The 25,233-nt window shown below is 44.6% G+C and overlaps 1 protein-coding gene across 10 annotated transcripts in view; it reads right to left on the bottom strand.

The window, feature by feature from the left end:
* Nucleotides 1–25,233, bottom strand: part of LDB2 (LIM domain binding 2) — a 455,129-nt gene that overhangs the window by 44,636 nt on the left and 385,260 nt on the right. For all 10 annotated transcript variants that reach the window (XM_086407461.1, XM_086407456.1, XM_086407464.1 and 7 more), the window contains exon 5: nucleotides 24,765–24,848. In XM_086407461.1, the coding sequence (XP_086263587.1) occupies nucleotides 24,765–24,848 (84 nt within the window). The remainder of the gene's footprint in view (nucleotides 1–24,764; nucleotides 24,849–25,233) is intronic.

Here is a 25,233-nt window from a genome sequence, read left to right as displayed (position 1 = left end):
ATTAGTAGACAAATCTCCCTCAGGATTCCAGACATTGGTTTCTATGTGTGCCTCTGAACATTAGAATATTTTTGTATTAAAAACCTCTATGCCATGTTTTAAGAGGCTCTTTGCGTGTATGTACTGAACTACAAACCACAGTGTTATTAAAAACATTTAAAAACATCTGCTCAGAGAGTCTAAAACAACACAACAGAAAGACTAGAAGGCAGTCACAGCACCTTAGACCTGATCTTGTGAAGTATGAAACCAAAGATCTCCTTAAGGACAGGCACCTATGTATTCCCTGAGGACCCTGAGTCAGTGATGTTCTTTTGGCAGCTCTCCAGATTTCTTCCTCCTAGAATTCACAGACTCCCTGACAATGAATCTCGGTGGGTAGCAAAATGGACTGAATGCTCAATGGACGAGATGGTCCAAGAATTAACACCTGTGAGTGTTTCGGCTTTGGCTCCAGGCTCCCTGTTTCTTCCTGGGCTTCATCCTTCACAGTGATCTTCAAGGTTGTAATTGCCAGGTAGTCAGATGTTAAGAAGACTCCCAACTTATATTCAATCCCTTTTTGCCAATCTGCTGCTGCTACTGCTAAGTCGCGTCAGTCATGTCCGACTCTGTGCGACCCCAGAGATGGCAGCCCATCAGGCTCCCCCGTCCCTGGGATTCTCCAGGCAAGAACACTGGGGTGGGTTGCCATTTCCTCCTCCAATGCATGAAAGTAAAAAGTGAAAGTGAAGTCACTCAGTCGTGTCCGACTCCTAGCGACCCCATGGACTGCAGCATACCAGGCTCCTCCGTCCATGGGATTTTCCAGGCAAGAGTACTGGAGTGGGGTACCATTGCCTTCTCCGTTTGCCAATCTACCTGTCTCAAATACCTTCTAATCCAACACATCAAAAAACAAACATGAAAACAAAAAACCAACTCAGTGACCCTCTGCACTCAGTCCCCCACCCTGACACCCACCCTACACAAAATCTTCGTCCAGTCCCTGCTCAGTAAAGGTGTCCAGCACCCAGCCTGTTTTGACAACCAGAGACAGCAGATACCTCCTTCTCCCTCACACCTTTTATCCAATCTAATCACTAACTTTTCTTTCCTCAGATCTTTCAGATGCACTCATTTCTCTGTGTTCTTCACCTTCAACAGCTTTGCACTGATTTAGGGTAAAATTTTGAACATCATAGGGGTCCAGCTCCTGCCTCCAGCCTCAAGTTGAACCATGCTCTCTATTTGGCTGTTTGGGTTCCAGCCACATTCAAATTTTTTAGTCCCTGAAATATCACTCTATAAAAGCCCCCTGCCCATACTGGGTCTTTATTCATTTTGGGAGAGTTTCCCCTCCATTCCCCTTCTACCTCCAACCTCCATGACTTCTACTTTCTCTCTTCCGACATGTGCTTTTCTTTCCTAGACCTTAGTGTGATTATAATTTTACATTCATGAGTGTTATTCATTCAGTGTGTATCTTTCCCATATGTTAAACTGTACTGACCTCAGGACCAACTAAATAGACCAATTACCTAGAACAAATTTAAAAATTTATCAAGACACTACCCCTCCAAAAAAAAAAAAGTCCCAAGCCCAGATTTTTTCACGGGGGAATTTGTCCAAGGTAATTTCATACAGAACTTCTGCAATAGCTTTAAAAGACAAGTAACTTCAATGCCACTTAGATATTCCTGGAAAAAAAAAAAAAGAAAAAAGAGAAATATTTCTAAAACATTTATGAGGCCAGGTTACCAACAAGCCTTGGCACTGAGAACAAACATCATAAAAGGAGAACTTTAGTTGGATTTTTTTAAGACTGATGCAGAAATTGTAAGTAAATATTAACAAATGGAACCTATGACACACCAAAAGTATTTGTCCCAAGTAGAATTTGTTCCAAGAATGAAATGATAATTTACCAAAAAACTTATCAAGGTAAAATAGGTTTGCACACAGAAGAATTGCCCTGAATCCACTCTCAGCTCTGCCAGTTATTGCTTGTCTGATCTTATTCAAGTTATTTAACCTCTGTAAATGTGAGTGTTTTTTTTTTTTCCACTTTAGAGTGAAAGTACTAATAATACTGAGTTCTAGACTGGGTAAGGATTAAGTGAGTTGATACATGTAAAGATCTTAGAATACCACTTTGGATAACAACTGCACCAAGTAAGCACCAATTACTTTTATTAATATATCTAATCACAATAATAAAAAGAAAAATAATATCATCTCCTTGGACACTATAAATACATTAGATAAAATTCAATATCCTTCTGTTTCTTTAAAGAGCTCTTAATAAAATAAGAATAGATAGATATTACTCTAACATAAGAAATATGTCTATCTCAAATCATAAGCCATCATCCTGCTTAATGAAAAAAATCTAGAAGTGTTCCCATTAAAGTCAGACACAAGATAAGGGTGTCAATTATCCTATTATTTAATACTTTTCTGATGGTACTAGCCAATATAATTAGAAAAAAGAAGAAAAGAAAATATAAAAATTGGACAAGGCTTTGTAAAATCACCATAATCTGCAAATGACATAACTTAGCTGGAACACCCACCCAAGAAGACAAACTGAAAAAAAAGTTCCTGAAACTATTAAGAAGATTCTCTATGATGCCTAGGAATAAAATTAATATACAGAACTCAATAACTTTTATAAATACAGTGAAACCAATTAAACTATAAATGAAAAGACCATATTTATGATAATGAACCCAAAACAGACAGAACCAAAAACAGATGTAGATGCAAAGTTATCAAGAGATGTAAAATAAAATACATGTCTGTATCTATATACAAAATAAAATACAGGTGCACATACATGCAAAAAAAAAAAAAAAAAACCCTCAACACTTTACCAGGGGACACAAAAAGGACGTTAATATTGGAAAGGCTATCCAAAATTATGGGTAGAAAGACCAAAGGTCATAAGGACAACAATTTCTCCAATGTTAATTTAATTAACTCCAATGTAAATTTAGTTTCCGTCTAGTCAAAGCTGTGTTTTTTCCAGCAGCCATGTATGGATGTGAGAGTTGGATTATAAAGAAAGCTGAGCACAGAAGAATTGATGCTTTTGAACTGTGGTGCTGGAGAAGACTCTTGAGAGCCCTTGGACTGCAAGGAGATCCAACCAGTCCAGTCCTAGGTGTTCATTGGAAGGACTGATGTTGAAGCTGAAACTCCAATATTTTGGCCTCCTGATGTGAAGAACTGACTCATTGGAAAAGACCCAGATGCTGGAAAAGACTGAAGGCAGGAGGAGAAGGGGATGACAGAGGATGAGATGGCTGGATGGCATCACCGACTCAATGGATATGAGTTTGAGTAAACTCTGGGAATTGGTGATGGACAGGGAGGCCTGGTGTGCTACAGTCCATGGGGTCGCAAAAATTCAGACACGACTGAGCGACTGAACTGAACCGAAATTTAGCTTCTCCAGTGTATATTTAATAGCATTCCAATAGAATATCAATAAATTTAGTTTTAATTAGATAGGCTAATTCGTGGCCTGTATGTAGGTCAAGAAACAATAGTTAGAAACAGGCAGGGAACAATGGACTGGTTTAAAATTGGCAAAGCAGTACGTCAATGCTCTATATTGTCACCCTGCTTATTTAACTTATATTCAGTGTACATTATGTGAAATGCTGGGCTGGGTGAAACACAAGCTGGAATCAAGACTGCTGGGAGAAATATCAACAGCCTTCCTTATGGCCGAAAGCAAAGAGGAACTAAAGAATCTATTAATGAAGGCGAAAGAGGAGAATGAAAAAGCTGGTTTAAAACTCCACATTCAGAAAACTAAGATCATGGCATCTGGTCCCATCACTTCATGGCAAATAGATGGGGAAACAATGCAAACAGTGACAGATTATTTTCTTGGGCTCCAAAATCACTGCAGATGGTGACTGCAGCCATGAAATTTAAAGACACTACTTGCTCCTTGGAAGAAAAGCTATGACCAACCTAGAGAGCATATTAAAAAGAAGTCAATCCTAAAAGAAATCAACCCTGAATATTCAATGGGAAGACTCATCCTGAAACTGAAGCTCCAATACTTTGGCCACGTGATTCGAAGAGCCGACTCCTTGGAAAAGACCCTGATGCTGGGAAGGATTGAAGGCAGGAGGAGAAGGGGACGACAGAGGATGAGATGGTTGGATGGCATCAACAACACAATGGACATGAGTTTGAGCAAGCTCCAGGAGATGGTGAAGGACAGGGAAGCCTGGTGTGCTGTAGTCCATGGGGTCACAAAGAGTTGGACATGAATGAGCGACTGAACAACAACAAATACACTTTTAAAGTTTAGATGAAAAAAAAAAAACAACTTTAAGAATTCTATAAAGAAGAATAATGATATAATCTTAATTCTACTAGATGCTAAAGTATATTGTAATGGAAAGGTAATTTTTAAAGCTTGCTTTTGGGGACTTCCTGGTGATCCAGGGGTTAAGACTCTGCTTTCACTGCATGGGGTGAATTTTCGATCCCTAGTGGGGGTAATTAAGACCCCACATACTGTGTGGCACAGCTTAAATAAATGAATAAATGTGGTTTGGGATAAAGAAGATAAAGACAGGTTAACAGAACAGAAATTAGAGTTTATAAGTAGGCTCAAATAGTTAGGGCAAAGAGTGAGTGAGTGAAGTCGCTCAGTTGTGTCCGATTCTTTGCGACCCCAGAGACTATAGCCTACCAGGCTCCTCTGTCCATGGGATTTTCCAGGCAAGAGTACTGGAGTGGGTTGCCATTTCCTTCTCCAGTAGGGCAAAGAAGAAAATGCCAAATTGAAATTTCAAATCAGTGGAGAAAATATGCATTAACTAACAGAGAGTGTTTAGACAACTGACTAATTAAATAGGATCTTCAGGCCAGATGGTAAAGAAATCTGCCTACAATCCAGGATACCCAGGTTCAATCCCTGGGTCAGTAAGATCCCTTGGAAAAGGGAATGGCTATCCATTCCAGTATTCTTGCCTGGAGAACTCCAAGGACAGAGGAGCCTAGTGGGTTATAGTCCATGGAGTTGCCAAGAGTCAGACACGACTAAATGATTAATATTTTCACTTTCACGTTTTATACCCCCCAAATTCCATGTGGATCAATTATTTAAACATGAAAAAGTCCCCCAAATTTTAAAAGTGGCATTAGAAAGCATAGAATATATTTTAATTATTACTAGCTCAGAGGACTAATGCTAAATATGAAACACAAAACAAAAGACATACGGGAAATACTGCTTCATGTGACACGTCAAAAACATTTGGATAAAACAACTTTATAGAAAATTTTAAAAATCTCAAAAACTTGTAATTTCAATTATATCATAAAAAAGGGTATACTTCTTTAAATTATAAGAAAAGAATAAGCCAAAAGAAAAATGGGTAAATTATATGAACAAATAATTCACAAGAAAGGCAATACAAATGGCTCTTAAGTATAGGAGAAGATAATAAATCTCTCTTGTAATAAGAGAAAGGCATATTACAATGAAAATGAGATACCATTTTTCACCTACAATATTGGAACATAGAAAAATTTGATAACCTTTAGTTGTTGAAAAGTGTGGAAAATAGTCATTTTATGTGCTGCTGGGGAAAATGGAATCTTGGTACAACCTCTATGTTGAACAGCTTGACAATATCTATCAAAATTGCAATGTATGTGTCTTTTGACCTGGAAATTTTACTTCCAGGAATTTCTTCTATGAATTTAGTCTTTTAGTTGCTCTTGAGTAAAATCAAATATGAGAAGACATTTGCACATCATTGTTAATAATAGAAAAAGATTAGAAATAACCCAAATGTCCATCAACAAAGTACTTGGAAAATAAATTATATCTCTAGAGTGATATACCTCTTTAGAATATATCTCTGTTGCTTTTATAAACAGGATCACTGCTCAGCTTTTAAAACAGTACGAACACTATATTACCATTTGTGCATACATGCATGTGTGTGTCTCTGTGTGTTTAAAACAGTATATATTTAAAGTATATGCAGAGAATATTCCAGGAAGAAAATGCAAGAAACTGACAATGTTGGTTGCCTCTAGGGAGGTGAACAGAGAGGTTGAAACTAGGTGTAAAAGGTATATATTTTTAAAATATTTTTACATTTTAAAAATTTTACAATATATATAAATACATTATCTATTCAAAATATAAATAATTAGTTTTTAATGATGTAATGAGGGCTAGTTAAAAGACCTACAATGCCTGACACAGGGTCAGCAGGCAATACATGGCTGTTACATTTGCTATTATTATGTTAAATAGCAATTGGAAGATGACGGTGGAAAATGGAAAAATCATGGAGTCAAGTGATTGTCTGTCTTGGATATGGGGTGCCCTGTCCCCAAGTATTTGGAGAAAGCAACGGCACCCCACTCCAGTACCCTTGCCTGGAAAATCCCATGGACGGAGGAGCCTGGTAGGCTGCGGTCCATGGGGTCGCTAAGAGTTGGACACGACTGAATGACTTCACTTTCGCTTTTCACTTTCATGCATTGGAGAAGGAAATGGCAACCCACTCCAGTGTTCTTGCCTGGAAAATCCCAGGGATGGGGGAGCCTGGTGGGCTGCCATCTATGGAGTTGGACACGACTGAAGCAATTTAGCAGCAGCAGCAGTCCCTAAGTATTAGAATGAGCCATATGAAATAGCCAATATTTAACAGCATTTGACCTGCAAAAATAGCAAGTTCATATAATTCAACCCCAAATTGCTTTATTCTTTGTAAATTAGACTGTAGGTGATCATGAGAATCATGGTGACCATTAGTTCAATTATTCCTCATCATTGAAACTTACCCAGTTTTCAATTTGGAGAGTTAGAATAATAGGAATACTGAACTACATGGATTAATTTGGTTCCTGCATTTTGGATAGTGAGTAGCTTGAATTGGATAAGGAAGAATTTATTTAAATTTTTTTTCCCCCAAAACTCATTGCTGTTGCTGCTGCTAAGTTGCTTCAGCTGTGTCCGACCCTGTGCTACCCCATAGACAGCAGCCCACCAGGCTCCCCCATCCCTGGGATTCTCCAGGCAAGAACACTGGAGTGGGTTGCCATTTCCTTCTCCAATGCATGAAAGTGAAAAGTGAAAGTGAAGTCGCTCAGTCATGTCCGACTCTTAGTGACCCCATGGGCTGCAGCCTACCAGGCTCCTCTGTCCATGGGAGTTTCCAGGCAAGAGTACTGGAGTGGGGTGCCATTGTCTTTTCTGAAAACTCATTGATTCCTGAATTAAGATAACAAGTTTGGACGCTGAGAGTTTGGATAGTCAATGAGGGGTATCTGTTTTGCAGAAGAACCTTACAGCTTTCAAAGCATTTTATTATAAGTGACCTCACATATTTCTTAATCTATGGAGGTGTTATTCCAATGCCCATCCCATTTAACAAAAGGGGAACTGTTTCTGCTTTCAATTGCAATCCCGTGCTAACAATGCAACACAACTGGTGTGGAGGGACCTGACAAAAGACTAGACCTCCTGTAGGACAGGGCACCTGTTCAGTGGTAAGACTACAGGTCACGTCTCTTCTAACGCAAACACTTGTCCTTCCTGCCTTCCGTTAGTGAGATATCAAAAGTCCGGAAGCTCAGAAGTTACGTGTCAATGGTAGTAACAGAACTAACGGCTCAGTTGTGTCTGAGTCTTCGTGGCCCTATAGACTGTAGCCTGCCAGGCTCCTCTGTCTATGGAATTCTCCAGGCAAAAATACTGGTGTGGGGTGCCATTCCCTTCTCCAGGGGATCTTCCTGACCCAGGGATCGAACCTGGGTTTCCTGCCTTGCAGGCAGATTCTGTACCACCTGAGCCACCAGGGAAGCCCACAGGAAAGAGTAACAGCACTGGTCAGGGTGTTTTGCATATGTTTGTAAATTCTGTTAATCAACAACAAGAAAACTCTAATTTTTCTACCTAAGTTTCCCCCTCATGGTAAAACCATTGAAGAATAGATAGGTGACAGAAAACTCCTTCTGTAGGTAAAACAGGCAGAATCCCAAAGGGACATCAAAAAGGGAAGAAGGAAGACAACCACTTTGATCAATTTCTAAGGCTACAGACATTTATTCTACAAAAGCCACATTGTGAAGCTTCTGGAGGTGAGGCTGCTCTTATGCCCAAGTTTCCATACTGATCTAAGGCTGTACTGAACCCAAAAGGGGTCAGTTCATCCCTCCCAAATCTTGGGAACACGCAGGAAGACAGGAGGGGGAAATGAGTTGCCTTCTCAGGTAGACTTCCAGTCTTAGGTTATGACTGACCTAGGAAATCAGAAGCAACATATATGAGATTCTCACGAGCACAGAAAAATTCAGTATCAAATAGGGAATCTGTTGGCTAGAGACCACAGTAGACCCTGGTATACAATAGGTGCTCAGTCCAGAGTAGACCCTGGTATACAGTAGGTGCTCAGTAAACACTTGTAGACTGAGTAGGACCAGAGTAGACCCAGGTATACAATAGAAAGTGAAAGTGAGGTTGCTCATTTATGTCCGACTCTTTGCGACCCCATGGACTGTAGCCCACCAGGCTCCTCCATCCATGGGATTCTCCAGGCAAGAGTACTGGAGTGGGTTGCCATTTCCTTCTCCAATACAATAGGGGCTCAGTAAACATTTGTAGACTGAATAGGACCAGAGTAAACCCAGGGATACAGTAGGGGCTCCGTATATGTTTGTGAACTGAATGGATGTGAATGAGTCCTGAAAATGGGGAATCAAGACAGAAAGCAAACCATAAACCATGCTATACTAATAAGTTGGCAGACCTCGGCCAACCTGGAACCTTTTGAGTGTAGCTTCCTCATTTCTAGCATAGATTCTTTAGTATTTTATTTGTTGTATGTGTTAATATTTCTACTTTGTGCTCCTCCTTTTTAGAAGGCTTGAGTAGAAGTCCTTAGAAGTCACGCACATCTCCTGTGTTTTATAGATGAGGCACAGTCATCAGATAACGTTAATGACATCCCTCCCCTCCCGTCCCCGACAGGATTGTTTATAATTGCAAATAAGAAAATCAGATCCTTAGAGAAAAATGCTGCAGGTGCTCAGTCTGTAGTGTAAGGATGGTTAACAGCCTTCACACAAGTGTCCTTGATATTCCAAGGCAACACTTGGATTTGGGATTTTATAAATGGTTTCCTCTTTAAAACTTCCAGCTGATCAAGGAGCACACCTCAAGTTGAGGAGACTAACCATTACTAGCTCTCTATTCAGGGGCGAAGAGACAAGATAGCCACTCTCAAAACACCTGCATTTCAGTAACAGGTATGAGGGGGGATAAACAACAGAAAATGGAAACTGATGATTACGCAGGACAATTCAACTGATGAAAACTGCTACGGGGAAAAGAAGCCAGGTAAGAGGCGACAGAAGATAACTAGGGTGGGGAGTCCTCTTTAGACTGGCTGACCAGGTGAGACCTTTTGGAGGAGCAGACAAGTCCTGAGACCTGACTAATAGGGAGAAGTGAAAGTGTTAGTTGCTCAGTTATATCCAAATCTTTGAGACCCCATGGATTGCAGCCTGCCAGTTTCCTCTGTCCATGGAATTCTCCAGGCAAGAATACTGGAGTGGGTAGCCATTCCCTTCTCCAGGGGATCTTCCCGACTCAGGGATCAAACCCAGGTCTCCTACATTGCAGGCAGATTCTTTACCATCTGAGCCACCAGGGAAGCCCATGCAAAAATCTGGCTGAAGTATCCCAGGCAGTGGGGTTGACGATGATGACATTGACGACAACGGTATTTACTGAGGACTCACTACATTCCAGGCTTTATTCTGAGCACCAGCGCCATTTTATTCAACCTTCTCCATGACTCTTTGAGGTAAGGGACTATTATTATTCCCATTTTCTTGATGGGAAAATCTAGGCACAGAAAGGACAGAGAGTTGCCTGTGGTTCTATAGCTAAATGATCTGATAGAGCAAGTTAGAGCCCCTGCTATGTGGGAAGGAACTTAGTAGGTTGGAAAAGCAAAAGTCAGGCCGGGGCACTGGAGCCAGCTCTGAGATGAACTTGAGGAGGTCAGATCCCATAGGGCCTTGCAGGCCAGTGTCTATTCTATGAAAGTGTTTGCCATCCAAGGCATCTGTTGACAATTATCTGTTGACAGTCTGGCAAAACAGCCTGGACATCTCAGCAGAAGTGGCTGACCAAATCTTCAACCCAGCTCATATTAGCAGGTGATACTTCTGCAACATGAGAGTGGGTGGGGTACCAGACCCACACAGGATCCCACCCAGCCTGGCAGTTTACCCACTGAATGACCTCAGATGAGCCCCAGAACGGGATGAGTCTCAGTTTCTTCTGCAAAATGAGGCCATGCACACCCACCTCCCAAACCAGTTGTGAGGATTAAATAAAAGCAGAGAGAGAAGAACGAAAAGGTGAAAGTGTTAGTCACTCAGTCGTGTCTGGTTCATTGAGACCCTACGGACTATAGCCCACCAGGCTCCTCTGTCCATGGAATTCTCCAGGCAAGAATACTGGAGTGAGTAGCCATTCCCTTCTCCAGGGGATCTTCCCAACCCAGGGATTGAACTGCGGTCTCCCGCATTGCAGGCAGATTCTCTACCATTTGAGCCACCAGGGCAAGTTTCTGTCTAGTGCCCACTGTAGGCACTCAACAATCTTAGTTTTCTGCCTTCCCTTTCTCCTTAATTATGGTGCACACCCTCCATCCATTCCCAAGCTGCTGATGAAGATCAGGACTGGGGGGTTTAACCTCACCTGCCTTCCCTCCTTTCCCACATGCTTGTTTATTACCTGCCTCCTCTGCTCCCTGAACTCTGCTAGGGACAGACAGTGAGGTCCTGCAGCCTAACAACTGCTCCCTCTAAGGAATGGGAGTTTCCTGTGGGCAGTGACACGGTGCCCATGCAAAGTTGGACAACAACGGAGACCAGGCACGGAGAAAGGTCTCGAGCCTCAGAGCGATGCCGAGAAACCGGCCCCTCTTCATGTTCAGGCTACTTTCCTGGATGTGTGCATGTTCTCAGTTGCTCAGTCGTGTCTGACTCTTTGCGACTCCATGGACTGTAGCCCGCCAGGCTCCTCTGTCCATGGGATTCTCCTCGAAAGAACATTGGAGTGGGTGCCATGCCCTCCTCCAGAGGATCTTCCCGACCCAGGGATCAAACCCACATCTCCTTCATCTCTTGAACTGGCAAGCGGGTTCTTTACCACTGAGCCACCTGGGAAGTCGGCCCTGGCTGTGCTCTTAAAATAAATTCAAACAGCTCTCCTCTTGCTTCCTGGTCTGCATTTTCCTGACGTGTTTGTGACCCATTCTAGACAATTAGAGGCTGAAACTCCAATACTTTGGCCACCTGATGCGAAGAACTGACTCACTGGAAAAGACCCTGATGCTGGGAAAGATGGAAAGTAGGAGGAGAAGGGGGCGACAGAGGATGAGATGGTTGGATGGCGTCACCGACTCAATGGACGTGAGTTTGAGTGAACTCTGGGAGTTGGTGATGGACAGGGAGGCCTGGCGTGCTGGTGCCCATGGGGTCGCAAAGTGTTCAGACACGACTGAGTGACTGAACTGACTGACTGAAACAATTAGGAAGGTTGTTTCTCAGGACCCGGAACTCTGGGCTCCGTCCTGCATTTCACTTTGCAATCCCTTATCCATTTCCGCCTAGAATCTCACTGCCCACCTTCCCATCTCCCCTGATTTTCAGTGTCTTGTTAAATGACAATTTCTTTCTCTTTCTCTAGTACCTGAGACTTGGAAATTACTTTCTTTAATCCAGCCCTATTTGTACCTTTAAGGCCAAGCATTTTAGAAGCACGCATGGCTCTAAAATTGTTTTCAGTTAAGACTGCCCTGTTAGAATACTGTGTGTGTGTGTGTGTTTTCCTTTAGTGTACTGGTAGCCATTGCTTCTGCCTGACTTTAGGAATCCGTGTTTTCTGGACACTGGGCTATCTCTATGTTATGATTATTTTAGCTCTTTAAGAGTGAACTGCTTTAATCCCCTGATCACGCCGTCACGTGAGCTACTTTTCCATCTCCAAACGCAATTAAAAGTGCCTTTTGGGTGTTCCAAGTTTTAATCATTCTATGTGTGCAGCGTTCCTGGGCTCAGAAGGCCTTTCTCGGCCTCCTCTTGGATGGAGCTTTTCTCCAAGGAGGGGAAGGCGGAGCGGCGGAAAGTCAGAATGAGGTGGAGGCCAGGCCCCTCAGTCTTAAGGCACCGTCTCTCCTGCAGGGGCCAGAAGCCAGTCCCCAGCAGCAGTGGGTGGGGTGGGACGCAGGCTTGGGGCCGAGCCAGGAAGCGTTGCCGCCAGGACCAGCTTAGCAACCTTAGGCACGGACTGACTTTCATCTGTAAAACGTGGATAATAATTGCTGTCTCATCCTTTTGCTGAGAGCACAGAGAAGTTCCTGCCTCACTAACGGTGTTATGATGGTCCCAATGGTGCTAAATGGTCTCTGAATCCGTTCCACGTCTGACGCTCTAAGCCAGTGCTTCTCCAACTGTGGGTCACATGCCCTTGACTAGTGACCACACGCTCCGTGAGTCGGACAACACCCGAACCCCTTCATAGCCTGGTCAGTGGGTTGAGTCCACTGCGTGAACTTGGATGAACTTGGATGTCCTGGTGATGTCCAACTGCTGTAGTCATTTTAAGGCTTTTAATTCTCGTTTTCTGAACTTATCACAAACTGATAATGAACTGCAAGCCTGCGGCGATCCATGCTTTAGGCTGTGAGCCATTGGAGGATCCTATGGAGCAGGTGCTGTGAGAAGCCCAGGAGATCTGCTGGGATGGTCGTCCCCTCACCACAGCCCCACACTTCAGTGCTTAGGAAGCCTGTGCTGCTGGTCTGCCTGCAAGAACAGTGAACGGTCTGCCCAGGTGCCAGCCCATCACCATGGTGACTGCCATAGTTCATCTCGGTCTCTGAGCAAGGATCCTCTTCCACCCTCACGTTTGGCCTGGCATGTAGACAGGAAAGGGGGTTGGATTGCCATCCTTTCTCGTGCCATAAAACCAAGGAAAACATCCTGGCTGGCAGTCAAGCCTCAAAAAACAGCAGCAACAACAGAAACTTTTGGCAGGATTTCCAAGGGCTGACTCCTGCCACGGTCACTCTCCCCGCAAAAGGCCACTTGGGGTCATTCAGTTGAGGGTCATTTTCCAAAGCAAATTGCCTAGTTCTTCCAGGCACTGGACGATACTCCTTTGGTATCAGTACAAGCTACATGCAGGGACCAGTGCTCTTTAGGGCCTAACAATCACAAAAATATCTTCATTCACTTGGGAAATTAAAGGTACAGGGTCAGAAAACATTAACTGTGAAAACTCAAGCTTTCAAGGCCAGTTGAGGATACTGCATTTTTGAAGGGACAGACTTAACAACAACAAAAGGTTATAAATAGCATTGAAAACACCCAGTGATGATGGTGAGATGTTTGTAATAACATTTCTATTGAAAAGGGAGTTTCAAAATTTGGCACGTGCCTCAAACTCTTTCCTGCCCCCGTTCTTGGCAGCTGTCATTTGCAAATCCCTTCTCTTTTTTTTTTTCCCTATCATCTGGGTTCAGAATGTCAGTGTAGAATTCAAGGCCATGACCGATGTACAGAAGATGATAAATGGAATGGGAGTTATTTGGCTTCCTGGTGTAGTCATTTCGAATAACATGTGCTCTTCACATGCATTATCGTTTTAACCCTCGCCGGCAGCGTGATTCTTGCTATTCACAGTGTACGTAATCACTCACATGTGAAAAAACTGGAGATCTGAGAAATTAAGGCGGTCAATCAGTAGTGACCTTGGAGTCCTGACCCACTGCTCTGGACAACACAGGAGGGGACTAGGGTTTATTATGCTCCTTCTGTATGCTGTGTGCATGTGTGCTCAGTCACTGTAGTCATGCCTGACTCTTTGTGACCCCATGGACTATAGACCGCCAGGCTCCTCTGCCCATGGGATGCTCCAGGCAAGGATCCTGGAGTGGGTTGCCACTCTTACTTCCTCCAGGGTATCTTCCTAACCCAAGGATCGAACCCACATCTCCTGTGTCTGCCATACTGTAGGCTGATTCTTTACCCACTGAGCCACCTGTGCCAGGATCTTATAGTTTGTAGCTGATCTAATCTTATAAATTGTAATTTGTGCCAACCTGTGAGACATTATTCTTCCTGATTTTCAGATGACGAGGGTGGGGTTCAGAGAATTTAAACTTGTTCAAGACTGATATAGGTCATAAGGGGGCTAGGATCTGGACCCACATTGCTCTGATTCTGAAGCACATCTGTTTTACTCACTACGTGGCCTCAACAGTTCAGCCTCTGCAGAGAACACCACTGAGAGCAAGACATGGCTAGGGCATTTAGAGGAATGGTATTAATGACAGCAACAACTTGCATATGACTCAGTTTCAACATTTAGAGAAATGATTAAATTACCCTCACACTGGTATTTGCAGCTATTATAAATGGTTTATATGATGACTATGTAGAAACAGGCCAAAGTGTTTACCAAATAACATTAAGAAATCGTATGTGTACTGATTACATTAATGCAAAAATTATGCATATAGATGGATAAAAAGTAAGATCCACAAAGAAAATAGCTTTTGGCTGGGATACAGGACAATAAGATGCTTTAGCATTTTTAGTTCCTCAGTCATGTCCAACTCTTTGTGACTCCATGGACTATAGCCTGCCAGGCTCCTCTGTCCATGGAATTCTCCAGGCAAGAATTCTGGAGTGTGTAGCCATTCTCTTCTCCAGGGGATTTTCCTGACCCATGGATTGAACCTGTGTCTCCTGCATTGCAGGCGGATTCTTTACCATTTGAGCCACCAGAGAAGCCTAAGATGTTTTAAAGTTGCATTAAACAAAACAAAATACTTAAAGAAGTGTGTGCATTCAGGCACCAGGAAAAGCTGGCCAAAGAAAATAGGCAAAAATAATCACCCACTAAGAAATGTGTCCTCAAGAATTTAAAGAAGATATTTCCAAAATGATGAGATGGCCATAATGGCACTTAGGGCAAAAATTACATACTGATTCAGAGCAGTTTTAGAGTAAAAGCTTTGGGAAGTCTGAGTGCTTTAAGTGGAGATTCTGCATACTGGAGTGATCCAAAGGCCCCGTGCCACGTTTCTTTCATTTCCTCAATGCATTCAACTCTGCTTCTTTTTAGATTTCATGGTAAAGTTCTAGGTAGTGACTTTGAAAATGAATCACACATTGTTTTTTAGATGCTGCAGGGCAAGTGAATTCATCTGAGTTCTATTACTTTGTGTGTGCGTGTCATTCAAAATCCAGCCTTCCATTCACCAAACTCCCATCTACCAATCATCCATTCAAGAGGCATTTACTGGGTGCCTACCAGTTTCCCTGATGGCTCAGACAGTAAAGAATCCCCCTGCAATGCAGGAGACCTGAGTTCGATTCCTTGGGTCAGGAAGATCCCCTGGAAAAGGGAATGGATACCCACTCCAGTATTCTTGCCTGGAGAATCCCATGGATAAAGGAGCCTGGTGGGCTATGGTCCATGGGGTTGCAAAGAGTTGGACATGACTGAGCGAATCACTTATCGTGATCTAGACCTTGTTAGGCCCTAGAAATATAAGACAGTCAACTTGTCCTCAGGTTCCTCTGAGTCTCACACAGGAAACAAGGAGAGACTAAACATGGAGACAAACAGGCGCATGGAGAGACGATTCCTATGCAGGATCTGCCAAGATGTAAGCCCATATCACAGGGGCAGGTGCCCCCACTGAGAGTCAGAGAGAGATGCTCAGAAGAGGGGATGGACAATGGGTCCTGATGGATGAGGAGCTAGACTGGGGAAATCGGATGGAAGGGAAGGGTAGGAACCGCAGTCCAGGCAGTGAGCCACACTGTGCCAAGGCATGTAGGCAAAAGAGCATGGCCAGTTTGGGGACGGGCAGGTGGTCCGGTGGCTACAGGATGACACATAAGTGGGGAAGGGGAGTGGACCAAGGCTGGGAAGCACAGAGGCCCCACCGTCGAGGGCTTTGAGAGCCAAAGTCGGGAGCAGAGCACTCGATGGGCACACTAGAAAGTACATAGGGGCAGCCTAAGTCATCTGCGGAGACCGACATGAGTGCGTATTAGGAGCAGAGGAACATTCTGGGGTGATCTGAGGTCCCCAGCTGAGGCTGGGCAGTGTGAACCGTGAACAGACCTACCTCTCACAGTGTCTTCAGCTCCTCACAAAAGGGAATGTGCCTTATCCATCCTTATCAACACCACACCTTGTTCCTTTTGTGCCCGGGGCCTAGTAGATGCCACCCAAAATGTCTCTTGGCCAGATGATTGACTTAAAATTTAAACACAAAGCCAAACTACCCCACACTGTCAAGGGATAAAGTGCTGTTATCCTGCGGTATCCAGTGGGCAGAGATTGTCTGTTTCTACTGTTGACAGCAGATGAGTGAAAATGGCACATCCCACTTACGGCCAAGGCAGAAATTCGCGGGGGTTTCCTTTAAATGCTTACGGACAGGGTTTCTGCATTACCAACCTTCATTCTTTTTATGGGATAGGAAATGAAACAGACGTCAGTTATTTCAGTTTCAATTTTAAAGTCTTATCTTTGAAGCTATTTAAAGAAAATAAATCCTCCACACAGTAAACATTCACATATAAGAACTGCATATAAGAAATCTGGGATGGTGGCAATTTCAAACCCTGAGTTAGAAAGGGTTTTCACTTTCATGAAATGGAAATAAAGAAGGATAGGACTTCTGGGTGTTCTGACCAACTGGAACTCTTTTCATAAGCTCTGAACACAGGGGAATCTGATGAATGACTTGATCCCACCGAGAAGAAAGGACCAGAGACCCTACAAGAGCGTGCTTGCAAAGAGAAGGGAGCTCCACATGAATGTATCTCACTGGAAATCAGTTAAGGGGGTGTTACACCCCATTTCCTAAATAGGGAAACAGGCTCAGAAAGGTCAAGTAACTTCTCCAAGGTCACACAGCTAGCAAGCGGCAGTCCTCAGATATATACTCTTGTCTGTCTGACCCTTACACCCAAGTTAAACAAGCTTAAAATTTACATTCCAGTCATATGAAGCCAACTTATTGGAAAATACCCTGATGCTGGAAAAGACTGGGGGCAGGAGGGGAAGGGGGCAGCAGAGGATGAGGTGGTTGGATGGATCACCCAGACAATGGACATGAACTTGAGCAAACTCCGGGAGATAGTGGAGGACAGGGAGACCTGGTGGCGTGCTGCAGTCCAGGGGGTCTCAAAGAGTTGGACACGACTTAGCAACTGAACAAGTGAAACTGCCTAGAATTCAACCATACCCCCAGTTTTATCCATCCTTCTCTGATGCTACTCCTGGATGGGACCACATACTCATCTTTCAGAATCAATTCAAGAGCCAGTTCCTCCTTGGAGACTTGGCCTCCCACCCCCATCGTCCAACAGTCTCTCTGGTCTTTGTGCCTGGAGTCAGACTGTGGGTTCTAATCCCTTCTCAGCCATTCACCGGCCCTGCGACCTTGGGGAAGTACCTCCCTAAGCCTCAGTTTCCTCACCTGCAAAAAAGGGCCAACAAGAGTCCCATAAAGTTGTGAGCATTAAAAAAAATAAAATAACTCTTTGCCCAGAGCACAGCAGCATGCCTGGCATGCAGGAAACACTCAGTGATGTTAGCTAGCATTTTGTGCATTGCTGTAACCACGCAGATGTCTCTCCCAGCAGTCTTTTTTCTTTCTCCCCTACTAGACAGTGATCTCCTTAAGGATGATGGATAAGTGGTGTCTCATAGATGCTTGTGGGATGAACCATGAATAATGGCGGAAGGAGGATGTGGCGTGGTGAGGGGCGGGGGGCTGGGAGGGGTGGGGCGGGGCGGGGTACTGATGAACTCCACAGGCAGGTCTCATTGACCTGGACCCCCCATGCTTCTCCAAGGACACCTGGCCTTCCCGTAGACCAAGCTCTTCAGAAGACTGGAGGGACAGCCTGTCTGCTGCTGTGCCCAGCAAACATGGCACAGAAAACACGCCTGAAATCCCACCTGCTTCTCCCCATTCTAGATCTAGCGTTCCCTCCCCAGAACACACTGATTGAGGGGCGCCATCACCCCCATGATAGTAAATTCCTTCACCTCCAGGAGACGGTGGACACGTTCGTGAAACACACCACCCAGTTTCTGGGACTCCTAACAACTGCTCACTCTGCATGCCCGTTCCCAGCCCGGCCGCAGCCAGGAGAACTACCCCAGGGACACAAGGTCAGTAAGCCCTGGCCCCTCGGAGGTCATAAGACGGCATCCAGGGGAAGCGAGGCCGCACGTGGTCAGGACGCCATCCCTGCTCTGCCTCCTCAAGCCTCCGCTCTGCTCTGCCGGGACCAGCGAGCCGGCCGGCACACCCCCGGGCACCACGCCCCTCCGGCCTTGATGTGCTGGAGTGGCCGAGGGAACGCAGGCAACCTGAGAACTCAAATTAAAGGACAACAGCCGGACTGTGACCACTTCAGAAACATCAGGTCCACAGAGTCCCCAGCAGCTCGCTGCCAGCTGCTCCAGCAACGTCATCCGTGTTCACATCTCCGGAGCTGGGCTATGTGCTTCCCCAGCTCCTTCCTCTAACTGGGGGAGCCGCCTCCTTGTAAACCCTCCTACAGGCTGCCGGGAGAGCGATTGGGAATTTCAGGCAAAGCTGGGTGATCATAACTGCTTACCTCCTGTATTGCTTAATTTTGGTTCCTGAAAGACAAAGCTTATTGAAATTTCAGATGTCTGAAGTATTTAAAAATCTCCTATCCCACCTTTCCAAAGCAGGGCGCATTGATGTTTAAAATTCTTCCTGTGATTCAGAAGGCCCTGGATTAGTATTTGCCCAGATAAAATGTCTGACTTCTTCTTCCAATGCTGCGTGTGGCTAGTGAAATTCCTGGCTAACTCTGTTGAAACAACTCTTCAGGTGACTTTCTGAGGCTGGAGCCAAAAGCCCATTTCCTCAGAAGGATGGGAGAGCTTTTAAAGTAGTTTTTATAAATAAAATTATTTTCTTTCCTCTTTTTTTTCGCTGCTCAGCATGTGGAATCTAGTTCCTTGACCAGGGATTGAGCCCGTAAGGTTTGCACTGAAAGTGTGAAATCGTAACCACTCTGGACCATCAAGGAAATCCCAATAAATGTATTTTCTTACTGCTCAACTGTTTTGCAAATATTAGATGATAAGAGTACTAGGAAAATGTTAGATCCTGGTTCTAAAATGAAGAAATTAAGCTTTATTTCTCATTCTTGGTGACCACTGACCAGGCCAGGTCTCGTCATGGAAGCCCTGTGCACTGGTTTTGGGCTCTGAGTTTGAGATTCTGCTCAGCCATGACCTGCCAAGTGGTCCTCAGCTGCCCTGAGGGGTTGTGGATGGGAGGTTGGCTTCTACGCTGACCACCTTCCCCGCGAGACCCACAGGTCCCTCCCCAGGCTCTTCTCATGGGCCTTCCAAGCCAGCACACCTCTCCCTGCCAGCTTCGCCCACCAGCCCGTGACGACTACCCTAGGAAGGAGGCCACAGCTCCATGATGGAGGTCCATCCCCTGGCACACTGCCAGGAAGACAGAGTGGGCTCAGAAAGTGTCCTGAACCAATCAATAGGTGAGTAAGGGGTCGGGTGAGTGGAGGCAAGAAAAGCAAATGGCCACTGAACCAGGATGCATGAGCCTGGGAAGCCAAGTGGTGTTGGGAGGACTGTGAGTGAGAGGAGAGAGCCAGAGGCCATGTTGCTCCAAGGAGTTCCCGGCTGGAGGACAAAGACGACACATAACAGGCGCTGGGTAAACTGTGGCGACAAACACTAAGTGGGCACTTTCTGGCCGAGACCTTGGGCTATGGCCTCTGTGTGGGTTCTCTCTCTTAATCCTCACATTGGGCTTCCCAGGTGGCTCAGTGGTGAAGAATTCACCTGCAGTGCAGGAGAGGCCAGAGACACGGGTTCGATCCCTGATTTGGGAAGATCCCCTGGAGGAAGAAATGGCAACCCACTCCAGTATCCTTGCCTGGGAAGTCCCATGGACAGAGGAGCTTGGTGGGCTACAGTCCATGAGGTCAGAAAGAGCTGGACATGACTTAGCAACTAAACAACAACAACAAATCCTTACACTAAACCCTACAAGGAGCTGACATAACTTTTGGTGAAGGAGATTAAGGATCCAGTGAGAAACACTGACTTCTCTGTCAAGGCAGGAAAGACATGATCCAATTCCTATCAATATCATCATTCTATGAGAATACTGTTTGCAGCAACAGGGATTGACCTAGAGAGTGTCATACTAAGTGAAGGAGGTCAGACAGACAAACTAAATATCATAGGCTGCCACTTATTTGTGGAATCTAAAAAAAAATGATGCAAATGAACTTACTTACAAAATAGAAACTGACTCACAGACATAGAACACAAACTTACAATTGCCAAAGGGGGCAGGTTTGAGATGAGCAGACCCACACTACTGTATATAAAATAGATAAACAACAAGAATGCATTGCATAGCACACAGGACTGTATTCAATATCTTGCAATAACCTAGAATGGAAAAGAATCTGAAAAAGAATATATATATATATATATATATGCATGTATCACATATATTTATGAATCACTTAGCTGTACACTTGAAACTAACACAAATTGTAAATCAACTATGCTGCTGCTGCTGCGTCGCTTCAGTCGTGTCCGACTCTGTGCGACCCCATAGGCGGCAGCCCACCAGGCTCCCCCGTCCCTGGGATTCTCCAGGCAAGAACACTGGAGTGGGTTGCCATTTCCTTCTCCAATGCATGAAAGTGAAAAGTGAAAGTGAAGTCGCTCAGTCGTGTCCGACTCTAGCGACCCCATGGACTACCAGGCTCCTCCATCCATGGGATTCTCTAGGCAAAAGTACTGGAATGGGGTGCCATCGTCATTACAAAAATAATTTTTAAATCATCATTGTACATTCTTACTAGAAAGGCAGTATTTTGCCATGGAGCACATAGGTTCTAGAGTTCAAGTTCCGGTCTGTCATTTGGGGGCATAAAGCTGGGTGACTGATTTTATTTCTATCCCCTGTGCCAGCTCTTTTACGGGAAAGTGAAAGTGTGCACTGTTTCACATGGGCCACTGTGGAGTCCAGCTACATCGGGACAGCCTGCAGTACTTCACTTTAGGTGGTAGCCTTGGAAATGCATCTCTCTGTTGCCCCAAACCATACATGGTTCCCCATGTCATTATCAGCAGAGGGCCTGATGCCATTCCCTCTCTGCTGGTATGATGTCCTTACTCTTTGCAGGCTGCAATCAAAAGACTGCAGACGTGGGGACCAGTGAACCCTGCTGATCCCACGGTGAAGGTCACCATTTTACTGATGACAACAGAGCTGGGTGGGTGGGGCATGTAGGGAGGAGGGAAATTCAGCATTTATCACTGTGTTAAATGCAGCTGAAATATGTAATAGTCTGTTTAAGATCTCAGCAGAGACTGAGCGACCGAGTCTAGGATGGACGCCAAAGTCCCAGATTCCTTGGAGGTGTCAGCTGAGGACATGTAGTGTGGGACTTCTCTATCTGCTTAATGAGAGGCATCATTAGATGGTTCAAAGGAAATCTCTCCTGGCCCCTGACAAGACGCAATGCCAGGTGCTGTGGGGCCGCCTTCTGAATTCCTGTGGCTGGAACAGCACCGAAGACCCCCATGTCCTACCGGCTCTGTGCCAGCAGCCCTTACGGGAGCCAGTGCTGAACGCAGAGCCTGGAGGTTGGGGAGAACACAGCCTCATCTATCCCGCTGAGAGCTCTCTCCTCAGACCCCGCCTCCTGGGCAGACCCTGGTTTCCCTCTGAGCAGGAACCAGGGGGCCGTTTAGTGGGGAGTGCCCTGGCTGAGGGCGTCCAAGATGGCGGGCGCGTTGGCGTGAAGTGGCGGGGAGTGAGGCTGACTCTGGGTCTTGCCACAACAGCTGGGTTTGGTTCTGGGGCATCTAAACCGAATAGAAGACTCTTCTTCCTTTACTTAGGACGGAGACCCTGCTATCCTCATGTTTAATCCTTTCGGGGGTTCCTGGCCCCGGTACCCCGGCCAGCCAGTTGCTCCAAGACCTGGCTCCCAGCTAACTCTCTCTCCCTCCTCTCCTCAGCCTCTCCCTTCACATCTCAGCATCACCAACTGCTCGGCTTCCCATTCCCTAACCTGTGCTCCTTCCGCTCCCTCTGATGGAAAAGGCCTTCCTCCTCCTTTGGCTTTTCTTTGTTCATTCTTTCACACTCTGCTCAGGCATCACCTCCTCCATGAAACCTTCTCTGGTTGATTCACCAGAGATATCTATCTTGTACTCCCTTAACTCAGTCTGGAAACTTCTATCATGATATTCACCCTTTCATATACAATGATCTCTCTTTATAAACCCTCATAGGGGAGAGTTTCTTCATAACGGGTGCCATGACTTTTGTCTTTGAATCTTCAGCATCTAGTGCAGGGCCCGTCACATTCCAATGAGGGCACAATTTGGAAACATTTGTGAAAATCATTCTTCATTTACATAACAGAAAGTCCTGCCAAAGCATTTCAACATGTAGAAGTATGCAAACGTGATTGAACTTAGAGGACTGTGAATTCAAAATAAGATTCACAAGCCTGCCCTTAAGGATAAAGAAATTATCCGTATATTTTTTCTAGCCTTTGAATTTGATAATATCAACCATTTTACTATTTTTGAGCTGACTAAATCCTACAGCACTGCGGTTTTCCTTCTTGTTTAATTGACATTTTTAAAAGCTTAAAGGTGAATTTACTATGAATCTGATTCTTTCCACCTCTCAGAATCAACTGCCAAATAAATGACCACGTTCCAATGCTTTCATCTAATAGTAAATATAAGTTTTCAGGTAGATAAAAAGGAAAAGAAACAAGGCACAGACACTCCAATGGGGTGGGCCCCTGGAGAAGCAGGGCGATGTGGAAGCCAGCAACTCAGAGGCAAAGGGATGTGGACCATGGCCACTGCCTTCCTGTTCGTTCTGGAAGGCAATGCTGGCTTTATGAAGGAAACCGTATCCTCTACTTGCAACGTGGTGACTGCCACTCCACACTGAAAACAGCATTGACATATATACACTGTGCACGTGTGTGTGTGCAAAGTTGCTTCAGTTGTGTCTGACTCTGTGCAACCCTGTGGACTGCAGCCCGCCAGGCTCCTCTGTCCATTGGATTCTCCAGGCAAGAATACTGGAGTGGGTTGCCGTGCCCTCCTCCAGGGGATCATATATACACCACCCCGTGTAAAACAGACAGTTAGTGGCCATCTACTGTGCAGTACTTCAGTGCTCAGTAATGACCTAGAGGGGTGGGGGTGGGTGGGAGGGGAGCTCAAGAAGGAGCGGGTATATATACACATGCAGCTGATTCACTTTGTTGTACAGCAGAAATCAATGCAACATTGTAAAGCAATTATACTCTGATCAAAAGTAAATTTAAAAATATAAATAACACTGATTTATAAAAATGAGTATAGAATATTTAAAAAAGAAACAGTATGATGTTTGTTACCCTGACCAACTTTACTGTAGTTTTTATAAATATAAAAACTATATAAAGATGTTTGTTTCCAGAGGCCAACTCTGGAGGCTGTATTATGTGGGCAGAGAATTTTTGCCTAACATTTAATTTTTTTTTAATAAAAATTCACTCTATATCTAAACCAGAAAACCAATTGCACGTTACACAGAGAGTCCCCAACAAGCCTTAGAAATAAATGTCTGTGTTCCAGCACCGAGGTGAGTTTCTTCAGGGGACACTCTCTGGAAGGCACACTGAGCCTCCTTACACGTGAGGAGTCCCTGGACACAGACACAGAGACTATGAACTTGGCAACAGTACATTGGCGACTTGAGACAATCAGAAGGGACACAGCACCGAAGCATTTGATGAGAGAGACATTGCCAGCCTTTGAATAATTCATTCTGGGAGTCATACAAACATAGCGAAGATGCCCCACCCTGACAAAGTCTAGGCTCAATGCTTTTTGTTAGTTAAATCCAATCATCCATTGATCACACACACACACAGGCACACAGAGTGGTGTAAGACATACACATTGTGCTGCTATTCACAGTCGCCAGGGCCTGGGTACAACCTAAATGCCTATCAGTGGATGAATGGATAAGTAAGATGTGGTACACGCATACAGTGGAATATTGCTCAGCCACAGAAGGGAATGAAATAGCGTCATTTGCAGCAACATGGATGGAGCTAGAGACGATCATACTAAGTGAAGTATGTTAGAAGAAAGACAAATACTTCTTAGAATAGAGAATCACATCCATGTGGCATCTAAAATAAGACACAATGAACTTATTTGCAAAACAGCCTGACAGCTATAGAGAACAGCCTTGGGATTGCCAAGGGAGACATGAAGTGGGAGTTCTGGGTCTGCAGATGCAAACCGCCATACACAGAATGGATAAATGACAAACTCCTACTGTACAGCACAGGGAACTGTATCAATATCCTGTGATAACTATAATGGGAAAGAATACGAAATGAAAGAGAATGTATATATATGTATAACTGAATCACTTTGCTGTGCAGTAGAAATTAACACAACATTGTAAATTAACTATACTTGAATAAGATACATTTTAAAAAGACATATGTATTGTGCTAGATTACCTCATTTTAATTCCTTGGTTCAAGATACGCATAAATCTCTAAAACACTTTTCAAACTCAACGGGAAATACCTCAGCCCATTGGTCTTACCCTGAGGTAGTTGAGGGTGAAATTTGTCAGCCCCATCCTGGTGATGTTTTTGGACAGCTGATCCAAGACCTGAGGATCTTGTGCCTAAACAGGAAAAAGAAAATCAAATATTTTATCCCCTCAAGACGGTATCAAGAAAGTCCCGACTGTGCTACTGCTGCTAAGACGTGCATCTTGCCAGTTTTTCTCAGAGGGTAGGTTGCTGGAGATAATTTGTTTTACATTTTGAAGATACTTGCATATAACGCTCAAGGTCACCTTTGGATCAATGGTGCAAGACTCATTGCCAGGGAGAACTGAACTGAGTCAGATGGGAGAAAGGACTTTATTTCCTCTGTGAGAGGCCTTGTGTCTTCCAGAGGAGGGTTATTAAGCCCGATCAGGACATCTCCAGGTCCCTGGCGCCCCCTTAACTCTGAGGGGAGGTGGGGTCTTGGTTTGGCAGAACCATGTTTTAGGGCTTCCCAGA

The sequence above is a fragment of the Bos grunniens genome, chromosome 6, assembly GCF_055505025.1.
Source record: "Bos grunniens cultivar Pamir isolate PY7600 chromosome 6, Bosgru_T2T1.0, whole genome shotgun sequence".
NCBI lineage: Eukaryota > Metazoa > Chordata > Mammalia > Artiodactyla > Bovidae > Bos > Bos grunniens.
Note: the sequence above shows the minus strand (reverse complement) of the source record. Positions and strands in the feature narration are given on the sequence as shown.